General features: G+C 34.4%; 1 protein-coding gene across 4 annotated transcripts in view; it reads left to right on the plus strand.

The window, feature by feature from the left end:
- Window positions 1–21,966, plus strand: part of LOC114337263 (7SK snRNA methylphosphate capping enzyme bin3) — a 170,742-nt gene that overhangs the window by 144,034 nt on the left and 4,742 nt on the right. For 2 of the 4 annotated variants that reach the window (XM_050642830.1, XM_050642831.1), the window contains exons 5-6: window positions 5,863–6,271; window positions 14,915–15,133. In XM_050642830.1, coding sequence (XP_050498787.1) covers window positions 5,863–6,271; window positions 14,915–15,133 — 628 coding nt within the window. The remainder of the gene's footprint in view (window positions 1–5,862; window positions 6,272–14,914; window positions 15,134–21,966) is intronic. The other 2 variants (XM_050642832.1, XM_050642833.1) reach the window with 2 other exon arrangements.

Consider the following 21,966-nt stretch of genomic DNA (forward strand, 5'->3'; position numbering starts at 1 on the left):
AGCGACCAAAAATACAGTGAGTTAAAATTGAAAAATCATCAAAATTGATTTATCGCATTTTTGCATAAAATTTGATTTTTGAACATGTTCCGCTAATTCTAGAAAAAAAAAAAAATAAACTCCATATTCGGATTCGGAGACCTCGAAAACATAGGAATGACGAAAATTTGTTATTCACTTTAAAGTTGATTTTTGTGGTCGGTATAACGTAATTTTAGGAGTTGCTGCCGGTCGCCAACCGCGCCCACTATTCAGTAAGTCGACTACGCCCGCTATTTTTTACTTTAGTCGGAACGCAAGATACTTTTTGTTTATAACACTACTGTTTAAACAATTTTTAACATTTTTTCTTGCTAAATGTTAAAAACTTTGACTTTTCTTATAAAATATTAGTTAATTTCAGATCTTAGTGTTGTTAATTAACGTAACAGTGATTTAAAAAAAAGGGGCTATCTCAGACCCCAAGGGTCGTACGACCTAAATTTTTTTTTAGAAGTTGTGTATTTTAACCAACTTTCCGTATTTTTTATTGCCATTTAATTTGATCTAATTTCTACGAAATTATTGTAATTGTTTATAAGCTTAAGAACTGCTATTTATTAACAAATAATTTTGTGTACGTATATGTAATTTTTTTTTACTTTTTTTTTCATAGGCTGTTAGTACACATCTTAACAAAGGAAATGAGCCCCGGATTATTGAGATACATTCAGTCATATTAACTGGACCAGCCTCAGAAATTAGCTCGTTTTTCAAAAAATTTTATAAACAAATTTAATTTTGCGAAAACTATTTAACGGATCTGGACAATTTTTTACACACCATTCAAACACCATAATTCCCTCAATTTTAGTTATATTAAAACATATTCTAGTAAACAATAAAATTGTTATTAACAATATTCAAAAACAGTGATTTTGTCTTCCGTTTTGCAATAACTTTTTTGTTTATTAACCGATTTTCATTTAGCGTATCTCATTCGATGTATCTTTTTTTTCTGAAAAAGTTACCTGTGGACGTCAAATTTCTAAATAAACAAGTTTCTAAGTTATGAGCAAAAAACTAAGTTTCACGTTTTGATTGTTTATTTAAAAAATGTTCCACTAAAAAATTGATGAATCCCAAGATGGTAGTCTTTTTGTAATATCTCATACTACACATTTCAACTGTCAAACCTCGTCCTTTCCGTTATGTCTAGTAAAAATCTAACTTGATTGGCCTATAATGCCATACTCTGTATTAGAGTACAAAGACTTCTCTGATATAGGTTCTCTGAATCACATGCTGGAATATTTTCCTAGCGGTGCCTTTTGATATTTTCATATCTGGGTTAACAAAGAACTTGAATCGAGTCGACATTCATTTCACTTATTCCCCGTTAGAGGGAGTTCTAACCTTACTCCGGTATAAATAGTTTTATTTTGTACCGAGAAATACGGAAGTTTTGTTGTAAATTTGCCTTCTTGCATAGCCTCCTTGACAACAGGTAGACCTAGAAATAGCGCTATAGGGGGAGGCCAGGAGACAGATTTAAATCAAAACGAAACCGTCTATTTTCTATTTTTACTAATGCCATACTCTGTATTAGAGTACAAAGACTCGTTTCATATAGGCTCTCTGAATCTCATGTTGGAATATTTTCCTAGCGGTGCCTTTTGATATTTTCATAACTGGGTTAACAAAGAACTTGAATCGAGTCGACATTCATTTCACAAAAATAAGACGTCTCTTGTTTTCGTTTTACAACAAAAGAATTATTTATTTATCTCTTATTCGGAGTATGTGGGACTAATCTTCGCTGGAATTTTACCAGCTGGACAGGCGGGAGTGAGATGCAATTATTTAGATCTCCCTCGGCCTTCTTTCCTCCGGCAATTCGTTGGTTTGCAAATTTTAGAAACTACGAAGGTGTTACCAGAAGATTTGTCCCAATAGTTTTATTTTTGATATTATTTTTAATTTTATTACAAGTGAAACTTACACTTGTCTTTAGCAGATCTCGCTACGACACCCACACCATCAGGTTATTTTGTTGTGAATCGATGCTGACGCCCGAAGTTTGGTTGTTCAGAGAGGAAATTTTGTTGGGCACTCTCTGAGGAAATCCTAACAAGGATGGAAACCGATCAGAGTGCTTTTGGCGCTTTCTGAACTAACCAAAAATAAGAGGGCTCTTTAATTGTCTGAGAACGTTGTTTTAGGCGGCGTTCATACTCGGACGATAAAAGATAAGTGATATATCGTAAACGATGTGCGATAGGCGATACGCACAAACAAATACTCAAAATCTAAATAGAGGCAAAAAAAAAGGTTCACTCGCTCGCGATTGCCCAACATATCGCAGGTGATATATCGTTCGAAGTGCTGCATGTCGGTCGCCCTCGCAATTTGTTTCATACGATATTTCAAACTGTTAACATGTAAAGAAGAAAAGAAGACAGTTCTGTGATTCTTTTCATTAGTTTAGTGAAAGCTCGGCAGAGCATCTGGAATTATTCCGTTCCTGCTTACACTAAGACAGATGTAACAAGCACTGTATGAAGGAAAATTGCATCAGAAATAAAAGATACAGGTCTTTGAACTTAAATAATTCGTGTTGATACAGCTCTCTGGAAACAACAGCTAATAAGCTGTGGTGCGCGTTGATCAGATTATAAGGATATGCACAGTATTTTCATTTTCTTCTCATTCTACGCCTAAACCAATAAGCCACTACAACGTTTTCCTCATTTAAGCTCATAATTTTAACTGGCATGAATTGTGCTTCCATCATCATCGCATATATCGTGACGATAAAATGTCGCTTATCGGCTATCGCCCGAGTATGAACGCCGCCTTAGGGTACGGCCAGGCATGCGAGCGATTTTTCTTGAGAGATAAACCGTGGACGACTGAACTACAAAAAAATATTTCAAACCCAATGAATATTATTACAGTGGCCATATCTAAAAAATCGCTTAGCGAAAAATCGCTCAGCGGCTAAGCGTGTCGCTCTGTTTCCAATTCGGTTTGATTTCTAAGCGACTTTAGTTCCTTTTTGTCTTCAAAATAAACAGCACGATGTCTTATTCTAAAGAAATTTTAATTTCCAAAGCGCAAAGTAGACCCATTTTATGGCAGGATACAAAAGTGTAACAGACAAATATTTATTTTTTGCGTTTCCTATATCTATTAATGGGATGTAGACTATACTTCCTTTTGCCTTTTATCCCTGGAATGTTACCTGGGGTACACTTCCTTGTTTGTAAGTTACACCAATTTGCAGTAGTGTGTGTGGAAAATATGAAAATAAACTTGTGGATAATAATATAATAAAATATTTTTGTACTTTTTGTAATTCTTAACATGTTATCTTAAGATTGTTTTTGTCATAATTCTTAAATCATACATACATAAATATTTTAGGTCAATTTTATTTGGGGTACCACTGTACCCCGGTGTAGCAGATTGAGTTTAGAAAATAAGTGTAGCAATCCAGGGTTAACAAACACTCTATGAATGGATCATCTTCTAAAAGAAAGGCAATTCGACGCGTTCGTGTGAGAGGCATGACAAAAACAGATATTTGAATCGCTTTTCGGTGGACAGTTTCTCGCTTGTCGCCCGCTACATTGTCGTGAACGATTTATCTCGCGCGATAAATCGCTCGCACGCCTGGCCGTACCCTAAGCGTGTGCTCACTATGGAGACCAAAGGATGGTATCCTAACCTAGGGCTTAGTATCCTACTCTTCATATTCGTAAATTCTGGCATTCAAAATAATGCATTTATTTTACATAGCGAACGATAATAGTTTCGATCGCCAGGTAAAATAAATACATTATTTCTAACGTGCTATGTACTAAGAGTATAAGTCATAAAAAAGATTTTTCGGGATTCTTCTATATTTTGAATTATCTAATTAATAAGGTATTGCCAAAGTAGAAAGTAAAATAGTTAATTACTAATTTATTAATCATATTTCGTCACCATTTTCATATTTAGTTGTAATAGTTACTCATCAGTGGTAAAAAAGACTTTGAAAAGTCCTAATAAAAAATTTTCATTTTTGACTTATACTCTTAATACATAGCACTCTAGATTTTAAATGCGAGAATTCACGAATATGAAGAGTAGGATACTATGCTCTAGGATAGGATACCATCCTTTGGTCTCCGTAGTGAGCAAACCCTAACATTTGCTTTTTCTGGAGCGCTTCTAGCCTGCCATTTTTATAACATCCAACTTGTAGCTAATGTGTAAAAAACATTCGAAACAACGAATCCAAGCATGAAGTGTGGAAAAACCAAAGCCAAACTGGTCTTGATTGCTGTCAAAGGGCCTTAACGCATTGTTCATCATTGTTGCAGTTGCACCAAAAATGAAACGAAGTGCGTGAGGAATGAGTTTCCGTTACGGTGTTACATACTTTTCCATTTGTCATAGTCAGCAGAAGATTGTGTTTACAGAAATGTGAGGTTCTTCAGCGCTAACTATTATTGATGTTGGAAAGTAAATTTTTTATTTAATATACAATAAATAAACCAACAATACCTTGCTGGTTTCTATTAGATACCGTTAATTCAGAGCTTTCGTTCGCAAAATTGAATTTTGAATTTAGATGAATATTTTCCTAAATGGACTGGTTTTTATTCATTCCACTGTCATCCTGCAGTGTCGTTATATGTCCGGCAAAACTCCATTTTAATCTGAAAAACTACATTTTGGAAAAATGATTGCATCCTTTTGGAACTGAAAAATCTCCCAAACAGGAAGTCCGCCTAAACCATTTTTTTTATAAACAAAGGTAATAAAGTCGCTTTTTTAGTTCCGAATGTTTTCTATTTAGACAAGGCGAAAACGGCGGGTTCTTTGAAGAAAATATTGAATAAGATTCAAGAAGTCGCCCACACAAAAAGTGGTCCAAATTTTTTTAATCAAATTGTAAAAATCAATATTTTTGGCCGAAACAATTTTTTTTAGGTTTTTTTGGACCATTCTGGATAAAAAAGGTTTCTTATAATTTTTCTCTAAAGTTAATCGTTTTCGAGGTAAAAGCATTTTAAAATTGAAAAAAACGAAAAATGGTGATTTTTAAGGCTTAATAACTCGGTTAAAAGTTATTACTATGAAAGTCAGAAAATAACTAAATCAAAGTTTAAAGCCCGCCCTACAAGATCCTGAAGAAATGTTTGTCATTATTTGATTACTAAGCTGTTATTTTTAAGTAAAAATAATGAGCGACATGCACGTATTAGGCGGCCGTCCATGATGAGTGCGAAAAAGGTGCCGTTCAGGTAGTAGTCCAATGGCGAATCTCACTCGCACTCACATTTACAGCCGCGTCAATACGATCTTACCACTCATTATTAATAATTAAAAATAACAGCTTAGTAATAAATTAATGACGCAAATTTCTTCAGGATGATGAACGGGGGCTTTAAATTTGATTTAGTCACTTTCTGATTTTCATAATAATCATTTTTAACCGAGTTATTAAGTCTTAAAAATGGCCATTTTCGCGTTTTTAAAATTTTAAATTACTTATAACTCGAACACGATCAACTTTAGAGAAAAATTATGAGACCTTTTCTGTCCGGAATGGTCCGAAAAATTAAAAAAAAATCTCCAAGCCGAAAATATCGATTTTTGCAATTTGATTAAAAAAAATTGTTAAAAAAACATTGAACCACTTTTCGCGTGTGAGGTGTCTCACGAATGTGATTATGCAAAAAAATCTCATGGGAATATTTTTTCCAACGAACCCGCCGTTTGCTCCTTGTCTAATTAGTAATATTTAGTTAATAAAATTATATGAAATTATACACATCTAACACAAGCTATATTTTTTAAATAGATAATTAGGTAAACTGTAATTTTTAGATACTATGGCTACAGAAATCCTCATAATGAAACAGACCACAGACTGAGAGTTTTCTCCCACCATCCATATCTTTTTGAAAACAAAGACATTTTAGATATTGGCTGTAACATAGGTCATGTTACGCTTTCTGTAGCAAGAGATTTTGGAGCTAAATCGATTGTAGGTATAGACATTGATCAGAAATTGATTTCCATTGCGAGAAAAAACGTAAAACATTACGTCAAAAAGGAGGATCCAATACCGTCACCGATAAGAATTGGGGAGGGGCAGTCAGACGAGAACAAAATAAAAAGTAGTGAGTTTTTTCCTATTAGTATGCCTATATTATACGGAGCTATTGACGTTCCAGGATTTACGGACACACACAATCGGAGCAGAGGGTTCCCCAATAATGTCACTTTTAAACAGGTAAGTTTACAATTTTTTAATAGCTCTTTTCAACTTCCTTATCAATGACAACTTCAATGTAATTTTGGCTTTTACGTCACCTTAGGAAACGACATGACAATTACCATATATTTGTATGGTTTTTGTTATTTTTCATACGCTTTTTCAAAGGTCAGAGTTATATTAAGTAGGTCTGTAGCTATTCTTAAGTTTCGTTTAGAGATCCATCCTTTCATTGGTAGTATAACCTTGGTCATAGTTTTTTCGAGACGTCAGCTACAGGTGCGTTTTATGTCACAGTTGCAAATTAGACATTTCACATCAGCGTTAATATTCTTCAAATATCCGTGTCTGAGTACTCAGTTCCCCATGGTTTGGTGAGATTAATGAGATCAGTAACTAACTTCGAAAGCATACCTCTCATAGGTATTTTCTCAGAGCTATATTTTATTAAGCCAGAGCTTAATTAAGCCTGCAGCATTCGAACTCTCGTTTAGAAATAATCACTTGCCGGGATCTATATAAAGATGATCAGCCCCAAGAACTTATTTACCAAACCCCTGAAGAAATGGAAGAAGAACCTTATATACTCGAGAATGAAATAAGACTGGTGATCAGTCATCTAAAGTGTAACAAAGCAGCAGGTTCAGATATGACAACAGCAGAAATACTCAAACCCACAGAAGAAACCCGAATAAAATTACTTTACGTGCCCTGTAACAAAATATGATATTCCAAGCAATGGCATGACGACTGGATAAAATCTACAATAACGACAATACGTAAAAAGATAGCTGCCATAAATGCGACCATTTTAGAACCATCTTGCTTATCTCACATGCCAGTAAAATAATGCTTCACTTAATAAATGAGAGACTGAAAACTTAATACAAAGAGAAATACCCCAAGAGTAAACTGAATTTACCAAAGGTAGGGAATTCAATATCCTACTATATATTGTACATTTGTTCTAAAGATTATCGCAAAGCATTTGATAGGGTCAAATGGCAACACTTATGGCATATACTAAAAGTGGCAACACTTAATTTCACTTATAACTAAACTTTACAGACACTCTACTGGGATAGTACACACTCTCAATGGAATTCCATTCAGAACAAGTTGTCAGACAGGGATGTATACTGTCTCCACAATTATTTAACATAGATGTGGAGCATATTATGACAAGAGTGCTTGAAGGATGGGAAAAGGGCATCTCAATAAATGGTCGAAAAATAGAAAAACCTATGTTTTGCAAATAGTCAAGAAAAGTTCATTGATCTCATACGATTAGTTGAAACGGAAGACAAATATTTGGTCTGCAGTTGAACATATCACAAACAAAGGTCAAGATAGTGGATATAAACTAAAAAGGGATTGTTAAAAGTGGATATACTACATAACAACCATCCACATATTGCCCAATAAGCACAATTGACCAGACAGATACAAACACAGGAACTACAGGAAAAAATAAAATCTATCAAAATTCGCTGTAAGAAAGATGGATAAAATATTTCACTTTCAAATTTCACAATCTCTAAAAATGAAATTGATCAACTTATGAATATTCATAACACTGACATACGGATGAGAATCTTGGACCCTAAGACAAGTGTAAAGAAGAAAGATAGATGCCACTGAAATATTCTGTTGGAGAAGAAAGTTGCAGAAGAACTCACCACAGGACAAATAATTTTATTTTAAATGAGCTAAAGGTCAGCAAACATCTCTCCAGCAAGGCCCATATTCAACAATTGAAAAACTTTGGATATGTTTTGAGTGAAAACAGATAACATGTAAAGATTTATTATCCAATGAAAGCTAGAAGGCCGAAGATCACGAGGAAAGTCCCCAACAAGACGGATTGACCAATTTACAGGAATATGCAAAAGACCTATGCATGAGTTAAAAGAAATGATCAGAGACAGAGATCTTTGGCGACGGACAATACACATCATTACAATGACCACTGCACTCCCCTCAGGGGCCAGGAGGTCATAGTTTTCTTGAGACGCCAGCTACGGGTGAGTTTTTTGTCACAGTTGCACCTTAGACATTTCGCCAAGTCGACTAGGACGGTGGCCAACTTTCTTCCAAGTAGTGTCAAAGTATAGTTACAATGGCGTGGCAGTCGGAAAATATAAAACGGGATATAAGTACAAATAGAAAATGGGCTGAAAGAGAGAGCGTTAGATTTATGGAGCTGTAAGAAGCTGAGAAAGCATTGTGAAATATAAAAATAAATGAGTATAAAAATAGGGACGCTAGAAGTGCGGCCCTAAAACGAATAAAAATGCACATGAATATTCCTGGTTTCACAGAAAACGACGTATTAAAAAAATGAATGCCATGAGAACTACGTATCAACAGGAAGCCGAAAAAATAAAAACATCAACTACAACAGATGCGTCAACTGAAGACATTTATGTGCCCAATATACCGTGGTTTGATATCGCAGATCGATTTTTATATGCTGTAATGATGATCAGAAAATATTCTTTAATCTGCTAAGTAATTACGTGTAATATTTTTTCATATTATCAGTGTGTTAAAACTCACTTACGGCAAAAGTGCGTAAACGCAACCAAATTGTTATTTTTTTTTTTGGCACGAGGATAATCTTTTTAATGTTCTCTTAGATTTCTTTCAATAGATTCAGATTGTGGTATATGGTATCATTTTTCTTTTTCCATTTTATCATTTTTCTGTTAACAAAAACATTACTTATATTTACATATTTTGATTATTTCTATATATCAATAACCGGTACTTTATACTCGCTATTTTTAGTACCTACTTAAAAGGTAAATACATAGTGCAATATCAAAACAACCGTAAACCCACACCTTTTGGCAGGCCATTTTTTCATCTCTTCACAGACACCGACATTAGGGTGGATCTAAAAATAGAAGTTTCGAAAACAGTTTTGGAATAGTGCGCAAAAGTTGCCAACTTTATTTGCGATTTTTCAAAAAAATTTCATCTTCTGCCCTCTACCGGGGGTTAAAAAAATAAAAAAAAATAAAAAATACGAACTTGATTTTAATTTAAAATTTAAGTAATTAGTACATGTTATTATTATAAAAATAATATCCAATTGTAATATTTTTGAAATATGTCATATTTATTCTTCTACCCACTCCTTACCCTCCCCCTTAATTTTGATTATCTATTGTTTGTAGTCTCTTTTGGACTCAAATTTTGGCATATCTTTGCGCGAATCAATGTTTGCCTTGATAAAATTTGATAAAATTGTCTCGTTTTTGTGACCCAATAACCGACGAAGATGCTTCAGTTACGAGCTTCACGATTCTCTCTACAGATTGGGTGTGACAGGGAAATGTAGCGAGGTCAATGATTTTCTCAGGAGATCCGGAAATAATATTTTTCAAATCCTTTACTTTCAAACCTTGAAGCAATGGAGGGCAAGTTATTTTATTGTTTTGTCAATCAATAAAATCAATATAGTCTTCTGCTTCAAAATTAATTTGTGGAATAATAAAAGGTTGGATGTTAGATGAATTATTATTGGCCTTAGTTTTTGCATTTAGAATGCGACGAAGTGCAAGCTCTCTTATATGCGGGCGAGCGTCATGCAGCCTGCGTAGCAAAAGATTTTCCGGATGTACAAAATAGGCATTTTTTTGAATTACAGGGTCTATAAAACTTTTCAAAAATGTTGCTGTAAGTATCAACTACGCTTAATTGTTTGTAAAACATGCTTTGCACCATTTACACATGATGAATTGCATTTGATCTGAAACCATAAAGGAGCATAAACCGTGACAATAAATTTGGTCAGTTCCTTTAATTCTAATGTTGGATTTTCAGTACTAACATAAAGACGTATTGCGATATATGCGATTCGACGTTAGCCATCGAGAATGACTTAACATTCCAGGGCTTTGGTTTAATAAATCCACACAACATTCCCCTGTAGAAATTGCGACACAATTTTGAAATAAATATTTCTGATCGGCACTTAAGCCAATTAAATCTACTTCTGGTAACTCACAGTCCGGCATATTTTCACAATGCGCTATTTGATTTCCTATAGTTCCTGCAAAAGCTCTTGGACTTTGAGTTTGACCGTCAAGCTTTTGGAAAAGATGCAGTAAAAGCAATTCATTACCGTGAAGCTGACAGATAAATCTTTGTAAAGGGCGGCCTAACTTTAACTCTATATTTGAGAAATTATACCATTTTTTTTCACGTATTTACTACAGTTCCGTCATATCCTACTACCACTAGTTCTAGATTTTACCTATAACTCTCTTAATAGTTCACAATTTGATAAATGCTTAGAGCAGATCCAGAAAGGTGTATTGTGTGACCTAAAAATACGGAGCCTGGCTCTTGAACTAACGTGCTCTTCAAGTGCGGTTCTTCTGTGTGTGTGGCTTGCCTTCAATATTTTCGATAAGGAAGGTTTTATCTTTCCTTCCGTCAAAATATATGGCCTTCAAAATTTCGGAAAAGTTTTGCATAAAACCTTTTCTTGATTGATCTCTTGCTCTTCTCAGTTTGTTTCTTGAAAGTCCAAAGTCGCAGCACCCCCGCACCCTGAAGATGGGACTAATAGACTAAACAAACAATTTCTAGAGGATTCATAAAAAGAAAGGTAAATATGGGAGAAAAGCGCATAATGCCTTTCGTCATAACGCAGAAAGGTCTCTCGGATGCCTTATTTCAGCGGGGTCAGGGAGATACCGTCTCCTTAAGGCGTGATCTCTTCGATCTCCGGACTTGAAGTCTACCCTACTCCTGAAATCTCATGTCCTTTGGAGCTGGAATTTACTTAGTTGTATCTGTGTGTATGTGAGTACGAGCAGCAAATTGGCAACAGTTGGTGAAGGTGAGGGAGGCCCCACTAAGGCTGTAGCACCACGACCACTGATTATGATATTGACAATTCCACATTATTTTCTCATATGCGATGTATTTTTTCTTGCGTAAACGCCGTATTTGTACTAAGACAAATCACTGTAAAGGCCATCGAGTACAATAAACCAGCATATCTATGTTTTATAGACCTGACAAAGGCTTTCGATCTCATTCAAGTCGAAGACGTCTTACACCTACTGTATAGAAGAAACATACCAATCAATATTAGACCGCCAGGACCGGGCTTCTGTTAATAATGCCAAAAAATTGTTTTTTTCGTTTTTCAAAAGCCTGTAGAGGGCAGAAGATGTAATTTTATCCAAAAGTCGTAATAATACTTTCTTATTGTCGTTACTAAAGGTAAATTTTGGTGGGTATTCCAATTCAATTTGTCAATTTTTTTTTATTTTGTGATTATTACTTCAACATTTTTTTTTTCGTTTTTCAAAGGCCGGTAGAGGGCAGAAGATGTAATTTTATCAAAAAGTTCTAATAACACTTTTTTATTGTCGTTACTAAAGGAAACTTTTGGTGGGTATTCCAAATCAATGTGTTAATTTTTTTTAAAATATTGCGATAATCGATCCACCCTAATCGACATGCCTATTGGCGAGGAACCGCAAAGTGGGCGACGCCTGGTGGCGAATTTGAAAAGTATCAACTCTAGGAAAATATTTACTTTGCCATTAATTTGTGTACATATTTGCGGTCAGTTTATGTTGTAATTAACAATAATTTCGACTTAAAAAAACTATTGCAGTGTTCCTCAGTATTCATTCCTATTATACTCTACGTAATGACCTAAATTAACCAATGCCAAATCACACATTTTGTTAATTTAACGTTTGTATTAAACGTAGTATTTTTTATTGTTTAAGCGACTGCAAAATTAAATAAATAAATAAAATGTAGTATATATTCTGTACATAGAATGTACATTGTTATGCAAAATATTCTGACCACCTCGTAATTTCCAGGACACAATTATTATAAAATACATTCACCTACTTGTTTGCAGTTTTTATTTAATTAAAAATTGTTATCTGTTGGTGTAAAATAAATTGTAGTGTACATTTCGCGTCATATAAAACTGGTACATTTTTTTTCCCCAATGTAAACCTGTGTTCAGACTGACAATTATTGTTCGTGAATCACTTCGTTGTTGCCATCACAGATAACGGAATTGCACTAAATCTAAATACAAAAAAATAACGTTTAAAATGTATATTTCGAATTGTAATACATATATTTAAATTCCACACTTTTTTTATGGCTTTGGCATAGCCAATTGACCAGACTATTTTGGAATTTGTATTCACAGAAATTCCACACTTGTTCACTGTAAAAGTTATTTATTTTGTATTAATTTCAAATAAAATTTTTAATTTTTCCAGTGTGTTTTATTTATTCTACACAACTTAATGCAGTTTTGTCCTACAATTTACGAGAAACCAATCACACCTCCCGATTTGACATTAAATATAATAAATTAAAGTCATGTCAAGATTTATTATCTATCATTATTTTTGAACTGAAATATTTTCATAAATTATACTAAAACACGAATCAATGTATGGATACTTAATTGATATGACGGAAAATGACAATTGTTTTAGTTTTTAGTATATTAAAAAATGCGGTCTGTCGCACAGCCCCGTTTTTACCTATAGGTCTGGGGTGAGAGCACGCCAAATAGAATTCTATTTTAGTGACGTCACGTTGCCTAGCAACCGTCGATTCTCCCATTGTGAAATTAGATTTTATGACGTCAGCAAAATAGAATTCTATTTGGCGTGCTCCCGCACCTGGATCCCGCGTATGAAAAAAAAAAGTTGATTAATAGCAAGCTGAAAATTTGTTAATAGCTTAAGGGTGTCTAGTCGGATAAACTTTGATATATGGGAACACTGGAACAGGGGCAGTTTTAATTGTGGAACAGGTTAAAAATTTGGAACGGTCAGACCACGAAAACGGCACATATTTTGTCCGACAGAATAGACTTAAACTCTCCGAACAGAGATTAAACTCTCATGCAAAAATCAGACTGCTATTTATCACCTGTCATAATTCCTGTCATTTGACATATTCTACATGTTCCACTCATTAAAACGCCCATTTGGTGATAAACAGTAGTCTGATTTTTGCATGAGAGTTTAATCTCTGTTCGGAGAGTTTAAGTTTGTTCTGTCGGACAAAATACATGTGCCGTTTTCGTGGTCTGACCGTTCCAAATTTTTAACCTGTTCCACAATTAAAACTGCCCCTGTTCCAGTGTTCCCATATATCAAAGTTTATCCGACTAGACACCCTTAAGCTATTAACAAATTTTCAGCTTGCTATTAATCAACTTTTTTTTTCATACGCGGGATCCAGACCTACTAGTTTGATATAATATTTTCGTTGAACTGGCAACGTTGCCCTAGAAATTAGAATGACACTTGTGACAAGATCAACTTACACAACTTGAAAAACACGATTTTCGTTTATAAGAGTTGTACCAGTTTTTTTTGACGCGAAGTGTACCTATTAATTAAATTAAAAACAAAATTAGAAATTCTAAGATAGATTAATAATTTTTAAGACGCTGTGTGATTATCGGGGGGGAGGGGCAGATTTTTTTATGAAAAAAAGGTAAAAACAAATAAATCAGTAGTTAGCATCAAATTTTAATGAATGCATACAGATGAAACATAATTTTGAGTCGTCTTTAACTTATTAGATGTCTTAGTGGCAAAACTTAGTGGTTACTTTGGCAAAACACTCCTGTAAATGATTTTAATTTAACGTTTTAGAACTGTGAGGTCAAATGGCAAAATGAATTGTTTTCCTAGAGTTATCGTTCATCTTTGAAATTTTGAGCGCCCTCTGTCGTAATTTAGTCTTATTCATCATAGTCCAAATTTTCCTTTTTTTTCTTTTTTATTTCTTTTTTCTAGATCATGTATTATAACATATCAGCAGTCAGCAACCACTTAAATACCCTCCATAATCACTTTCGCCATCTTTGCAATGGTTATTTTATTTGACGTCCAAGTAATTTACACGATCAAAGTAGCTTCCAAGTAGCGCGCGCAGCGTCCAAGTTGACTTGGACGAAGTACATTTGGATGCAACTTGGATCGTGTCAACCCGCTTTAATAGGGTCACGGAGAGTAGTGAAAAAATGGGGATGAAAATGAATACTGCCATTACCAAAGTTATGAAAATATCAAACAACAAAAATTTACCCCTTCTAATATATGTGAACCACCAACAGCTTAAATACGTAGACCGATACAAATATCTTGTCTGCTTCATTATAAACGAGAAGTACGAGCGAGAATAGAGATAGCCGACAAGGCTTTATCAAAATGAAAGTCTTATTTTGTAACAGTAACAGTAATATCAGTCTTATATGTCGTTTTCTGCAATGTTTAGTAGGGTCAATACTATTGTATGAAACGGAGGCCTGGACGCTCAACATAACGTTGATGAATTACTCCTATGAACTCTGGCTTTATAGAAGAATCTTGATTCAACATCTTTAGAGTCGCATTGGATAGAGACAGATTTGCCAGTGTAGTCGCTAACCTCCACTAAAGGAGACTGCACGACAAGAAGAAGATAGTCAGACTGCACGTTTTGGTCTGGTATTTTATCAGTAACGCATTTACAGGGCTATTTAAGCTTTTGTTGAACTTTTTTTTCACCAATTATACTGTTTATTCTAATTTTTCCTGCATAAACATAGAATATTGAATACAGTTTATTGTTAATAAAACTATTTTTTTCTTTTAGTGTAATTATATTCTGGAAGACGACAACCTCTTAGCTCTGGAGCAACCGCAGTTTGATGTAATCATGTGTCTAAGTGTTACGAAGTGGTTTCATTTGAACTGGGGAGATGCTGGTTTAAAACAAGCCTACAGAAGAATGTACGCGCAACTTAGGCCAGGAGGAAAACTCGTACTGGAACCACAGAACTGGGCTAGCTACAAAGGCAAGAAAAAGTTAACGGTAATTTGATCGTTTTTAATTGAACATTTTTGTTGTAGTATTTAATTTACCTTTTTAGTTTTTAGATTTTAGTTGTCGAAACATTTATTTACCTACTCAAATAACATCCTCTCCTGTTGAAATGTAGCTTTCGATGGTATTTCTCAAAGTGTCTACCCTATTCACATAGAAATAACAATACAAACCCATGGATTATATACCTATACAGTAAGCGCCACGCTACTAGACACATGGGTAGGTATTTGATTGCTAATCCTATGGGCTAATCCGGTCCGTTCTCAGATGTGACTTTCATCTCTGCCATGTTACTGTCAAGAAATTATTAAAAATAATTGTTTTTCCACACAAAAAATACATTAATTAATAGTTATTGTTATTCTGCCCTAGTCTAAACAGGGTACAGCAATGGGCATACATTAAAAACTGAGTGATTTACTTATAAATTCCCTAAATTATTAACCGTTGTTGTTGATGAACAAGGAAGTCCTGAACATATTAACAATAATTCTTTCAGAGAATACGAGCAATTTTTAAGTTTAGCACTAACAAATTAAGACGATGATGCCATTTTAACGCATGGGCTGATTTGCTAACTGATAACACGGTATTTATCAAATTCGTCACAACTTTCCCTTACTTTAGGGCCAATTTCTCATATCGAGTTCAACTCCAGTTTAACCTGAACTTTTAGTGAACGTCAGCTTAAAGTCAAAATCGTCTTTCTCAATTCACATTCAACTGATGGCAGTTTACACTTGAACGATGCTTGAACGGTGGAATTCGGCTGTTCAAAGATTTCATAACCCAGTTCAGATGATTTCATGGATTACGCATGCGTTGTATTAACACGAAACGCTGTCATAATATAAATATATCCTATTTTATTATATTAAGCCTAACGATAAACCATAACATTATTTTTGTTTTTATAATATTTATTTATAATTATTAAAATTACTATTTGACTATAAATACTTAAATTTACCTTTATTCAAAAACAGCATAAAACGGTAGTTCAAAATGGCGACAGTTTTTTACCTTTTGCCATCTATTGGCATTTCTCGAAAGCTGTAGAACGTGCACTGACATGAACGCGCAATGAGAAATGCATTCCAAACAAAACCGTAGTTCACCAGTGAACCTGGTTCAACTGAACCATAGATTACCGCAGGTATGAGAAATCGACCCTTAGTCGACAGGTAGGCAGGTAACCTCAAAGATGATTTGTCAAATACGTCAAAGTCATTAATAATGGATTATCCCCTAATGAGACAAAGTATTCTATGAACGTAATAGTATAGATATGCCTCATAAATCCAAAAATAGTACTAATGTTAAAAGAGAGAATTTACTTCGTGAAAAAATTAAAGAGCGGAAAGAAAATACAGGTACTTGCAGCCCCCGGAGCGAACCGTGGCCGGTGAGAGAAATCTTCTCTGCGCAAAGTTTTGGTGGGTGTACGACCGACGACAGCGTTTGTCATCGGCCATGGTTTGTTCCGGGAGCTGTATCTTCCTTAAGATACAAAGTTTGTGCTTTCTATTTTCTCATTATCATTGATGTATTATTATTAGAGTTTATAATTTCATTATTTCATGGGATCTTTTTTAAAGTATATTTTACTAAACAAATTATTTCTTATATAACTCATAATTTTCCAAAAAAAAAACTTACTGGTTTCAACTACATCCGTACATAATGGCTTATGGCCTTGATGGTACCCCTTAACCTTTATTTAAAGATTTGCATTTTTAAAGAGCTGCCAGTTGCAAACAAATATATGTTAACTAGCAAGGTTTTATATAAGAGATTGTTCCATTAACAAAAAACTGGAGTGTCAAACATTAGTTTGACGTACATGTAACAAATTTCAAAATAGTTATCATATCATTATCATTAATTTACAAATAATTACAAAATCCACAAGGAAAGCGTTTTCCTGTAGCTGGCTGTATACCATTAATCACAAAACATTTATTGAAACATCCTTTATAAAAGGTAACAAATTGATTAAAATCCCTGTAACGGCTACACCACAGAAAGTTTTCGATATTTAAAATATCATCATCAATGATTAGGACTGGTTATCACAAGCTGAGCCACCAAAGAAATACTAGGTTATAAACCCTTTGAATGGTTTAAACATTTGTTATATTAGCATAGTTGCTTAAAATTCCAAAGGATGGATAAAATTTATAAAGATTGGGCCCTTAGGCTCAGCATGACTCCCCCATCACGTGATTTGCTAAACAGGTGAATTTGTCTCTTCATGAGGACTATTAGATGGCAGCCCAATCTTTATAGATTTTATCCATCCTTTGGAATTTTATAATCAAGTATATTCAAATGGGAAATAAGCCACAATTTTACCTAAAAATGATTTTATTAACGTTTCGACGCCCAAGTCGGGTGTCGTTGTCAAAATACAAAATAATACTAAATAAACAAAAATGTTGTTGCTTAGTAAAAAATTCTTCTAATAATTTATTTATTCTGACTCATTTATATCGGCAATTCAGACACGTATTATACATTTTAAAGTAGACGACTTTAAAATGATATTGCCAATATTGATGAGTTGCGTTCCTGGGACGACTTTACTAAAAGATAGTTCATTCGATTACATGAAATCAATCCCAACTCAAGAATATCCGCCACAAAAAATCATAGCATGTGATCTGTCTTTAAAAAGACAACCAAATGCAACGGTGGCACTGAAATTCTCGCGTTAGAGATTCCATAGTAAATCACGAGGGAAAACCAGGAAAAACTTCGTGATACTATCCCGACATCGTAAGTATTTGGGTTTACATTTAGTTTACTCTCAAAACTAATACCAAATTCTGACTTGATATTTTAAATTTTAAATAATACTAAAATACTAAATATGTACTAACTCGATATGTTACTGATTTACTAATTGTGGTATTTTCTTTCTATTGACTTCCTCCTTTAATATGGGTAACCACATCCTACTGCATTCTACCGAGGAATTTGCATATTTAGTATTTAGTAGTTAGTACATAGTTAGTATTTTAGTATTATTTAAAATTTAAAATATCAAGTCAGAATTTGGTATTAGTTTTGAGAGTAAACTAAATGTAAACCCAAATACTTACGATGTCGGGATAGTATCACGAGGTTTTTCCTGGTTTTCCCTCGTGATTTACTATGGAATCTCTAACGCGAGAATTTCAGTGCCACCGTTGCATTTGGTTGTCTTTTTAAAGACAGATCACATGCTATGATTTTCTGTGGCGGATATTCTTGAGTTGGGATGGATTTCATGTAATCGAATGAACTATCTTTTAGTAAAGTCGTCCCAGGAACGCAACTCATCAATATTGGCAATATCATTTTAAAGTCGTCTACTTTAAAATGTATAATACGTGTCTGAATTGCCGATATAAATGAGTCAGATTAAATAAATTATTAGAAGAATTTTTTACTAAGCAACAACATTTTTGTTTATTTAGTATTATTTTGTATTTTGACAACGACACCCGACTTGGGCGTCGAAACGTTAATAAAATCATTTTTAGGTAAAATTGTGGCTTATTTCCCATTTGAATATACTTGATTATAAAAATGCCACAAGAAAATAGCTTCAGAACAACATTTGGAATTTTAAGCAACTATGTTAATATAAACAAATTTTTATACCATTTAAAGGGTGTGTGTGTGTGCCCAGGTATTTCGTTGGCGACTCAGCTTGTGATCAACGAGTTCTAAACACTGATGATGATATTTTAAATATCGAAACGTTCTATGATGTAGCCCTTACGGGGATTTTAATAAATTTTATACCTTTAATAAAGGATTTGTTATTAAATTTTTAAATAATTACAAGGTATACAATTATAATTATGGGAAGGCCTTTGTCCAGGAATGGATGCAAAGAGGCTGAAGAAGAAGATATAATAATTATAATACAGTGCTTTGAATATTGTGAAGTTTAATTTATTTTAAATTTCAGGACTTGGTTAAACTAGGAGTTGAGTAGATTCTTCATATTCACATCAAGGTTGTCTTTCTTCTTTCGTTGGTATATACTGGGTCTTTGAAAATAATAATTTTTAGGTGATTGGGATTGTGATTGTACAGTTGTGGAAGAGAGGGATGGGTTCTTTTCTTTATTTAGTAGATGGATGTTGGTTGCCAGAGTATGACCTATCTTTCAACTTATTGGATTTTGTTTTTCAGTTAGCTTGCCATAAACTGAAAGCATGTTTAAAGTATGGGGGCCTTACATACTAGTGCAGCTTTACTCGCAAGTATTTACGTTGCTTAATTTTCCTTGGTTCCTGTGTGTGATGGTACCCATAAAAAGAGTAATTTTTATATTTTTTGTTGACTGGAACATGTGTTCCTTTTTATCAGCAAAATAATCCCATTTGGACTATATCGGTAGTGTACTCAAGGAGATAACAATATAATGAAACTCAGACTTACTTTTATATGCTTTTAGTTCTTCCAAAATGGTAAGTATTTCATGGTATGATTGATGGTTTTTTGTTGGGTTTTTGGGTTTTGTTTCTTCCTTCGGTGTCATATTGGATCCCCCTAACGTTGGTAATGACATTAGCGAGTTGTTCACGATCTTCAGCTAATCGAAATAGTTGTTCGGCATTGCGTATTCATGTCCAATCGCAAATAATGTTCTTGAGCCATGGTATTTGCTTTCTTTCAATTCCTCTGCGGCCCTCGATTTTACCTTTGTACCTACTTTGGTAGGTAGGATTTCACAAACTAATAAGCTCACCCAGATTAGCCCTTACATACAGACAACATTTCATAAAAACGAGAGGGAAAGTAACAACTAGAAACAGCATATTCAGAAAGCTAAATGTCCTGGCGTCTTAAGAACAACAGCACAGGCACTGTGTTTCTCAACTGCTAAATATGCGTGCCTCGTTTGGGGCAGATCTTCCCACACAAAACAAGTTGATACTGGGCTAAATGAGACATGCAGGATAGTAACGGGGTGCATGAAACCGACGCGACGCCACTCTCAAATCTATATAAAGCAGCGGGTTTTGCAGAATCCTCAACACGCAGAGGTGTTACAGAGCAACACCTCTGAATACACAGAATATTCATAAATCGAAAAACTTCATCTACATCAACATAAGTTATTGTTGCATTTTTAAACTTGTTTATGTTAAATGGCAGTAGTTCAAGATTTTGTACAGGATCACCTTGATGAACTTTCGCATACATTAGAACACACAGACCAACCTATTTTCTTGGAGTAACTCTGGACCGGTCCCTCACCTACAGACAACATTGCATAAAAATGAGAGGGAAAGTAGTTTTTTTTATAACAACTAGGAACAACGTACTCAGAAAGCTAACAGGAAGTAAATGGGGTACATGACCTGGCGTCTTAAGAACAACGGCACAGGTACTGTGTTTCTCAACTGCTGAATATGCGTGCCCCGTTTGGGGCAGATCTGCCCACACCAAACACGTTGATACTGCCCTAAATGAGACATGCAGGATACTAACAGGCTGCATGAAACCAACGCTAATCTCAAATAAACAACGCTATAAACAACGGGTTTTGCAGAACCCTTAACACGCAGAGGCGTTGCAGAGCACTTACAGAAAATTAAACAGATCGCCGACAAGCGGCATGCCATATACAAAGCTCGAACACCACGAAAGCGACTAAAATCCAAGAAAAGCTTCTTTAGAACAGTGTATGATGAACCGCCCGAGTCTTTTCCCCTTCCCAGGTTCAAATACAGACCAGTTTCTAGACTAGACTTTAAAACGTGGAAAACTATGAATACGATATGAACGGGGGGATGGAACATCTTTTTACATGCAAAAAATGCCCCTATCGGTGTACCCTCGAAGATTTGTGGCTCGCTAACAAAGATGGAACCGATGTAGCCCGATACTGAGCTAAAATTATATGAACGACATGTCATGATAAAGTCAAGTTAAGAACAAACTAATGTTATCGTTTATCGTTATCAAAACAATTGACAATAATTTGTTTTTCCAAACATTGAATTCATTGAATTAATCGAGCTGAATGTTACTAGATAATAAAAATATAATTAAAGGAAATTAGTATTGTTGTATCACTTTCGGTATCGGAAATATATTCTTAAGTATTTTTTCGCTGAAATAATTGAAGTTCTTTTTGTTGGGTTTTGTTTACTCTTATTTTTAGAGATTTTAAGAGAGGTTAGATTTTGCTAAGCATATCGAATAGGCGAGAAAAGTATATTTCTGGACAGTAACTTAGGATCTCCAGAATCTACCACACTGTCAGGAATTAGACAAAGTTGTAAAAAGTTTAGTGTAAAAGGTGGGGAATGGTTAAGTCTTTTATTGGTTCAAGAGTGACCGGGAGATCTAAGTTGGAATTTTGATTTTCTTCTTCGTCAGTGGGAGAGTGACTTTGTTTTGTTTTGTTTTGTTTTTGTCTTCGGAATATTAGGTAAAATGTAGGATATTCGGAGTTTTATTAGGATCTTTTTCAGGAGAGAGCATTTCGTTTGCAGCACGTTTTAAGCTGGGGGAAGTATCTTCGTTTACAGTTTAAAGCAGTGTGTTTTTGGAGTTTAATTCTGTGTTACAGAGATTAGAGTATTATTTAGAGATTAGGTGCATTATTAGTATTTTTCTTTGAACTTGCTGGAAGTAATAAAATTAATGGCTCTCTGGATTCAAATTGTAGCTGGGAAGTTCGAGAAGTTTATGGAAGTTGAGGGTCCAACAACGATTGTGAAGGTGAAGGTTGTAGAGTGTGAGAAATGATCAGTGGATCGTTTTAAGATTGTGATTGGATATTGCTCGATATAGAAACGGGAAACATA

Source organism: Diabrotica virgifera, chromosome 2 (assembly GCF_917563875.1).
Source record: "Diabrotica virgifera virgifera chromosome 2, PGI_DIABVI_V3a".
Taxonomy (NCBI): Eukaryota; Metazoa; Arthropoda; class Insecta; order Coleoptera; family Chrysomelidae; genus Diabrotica; species Diabrotica virgifera.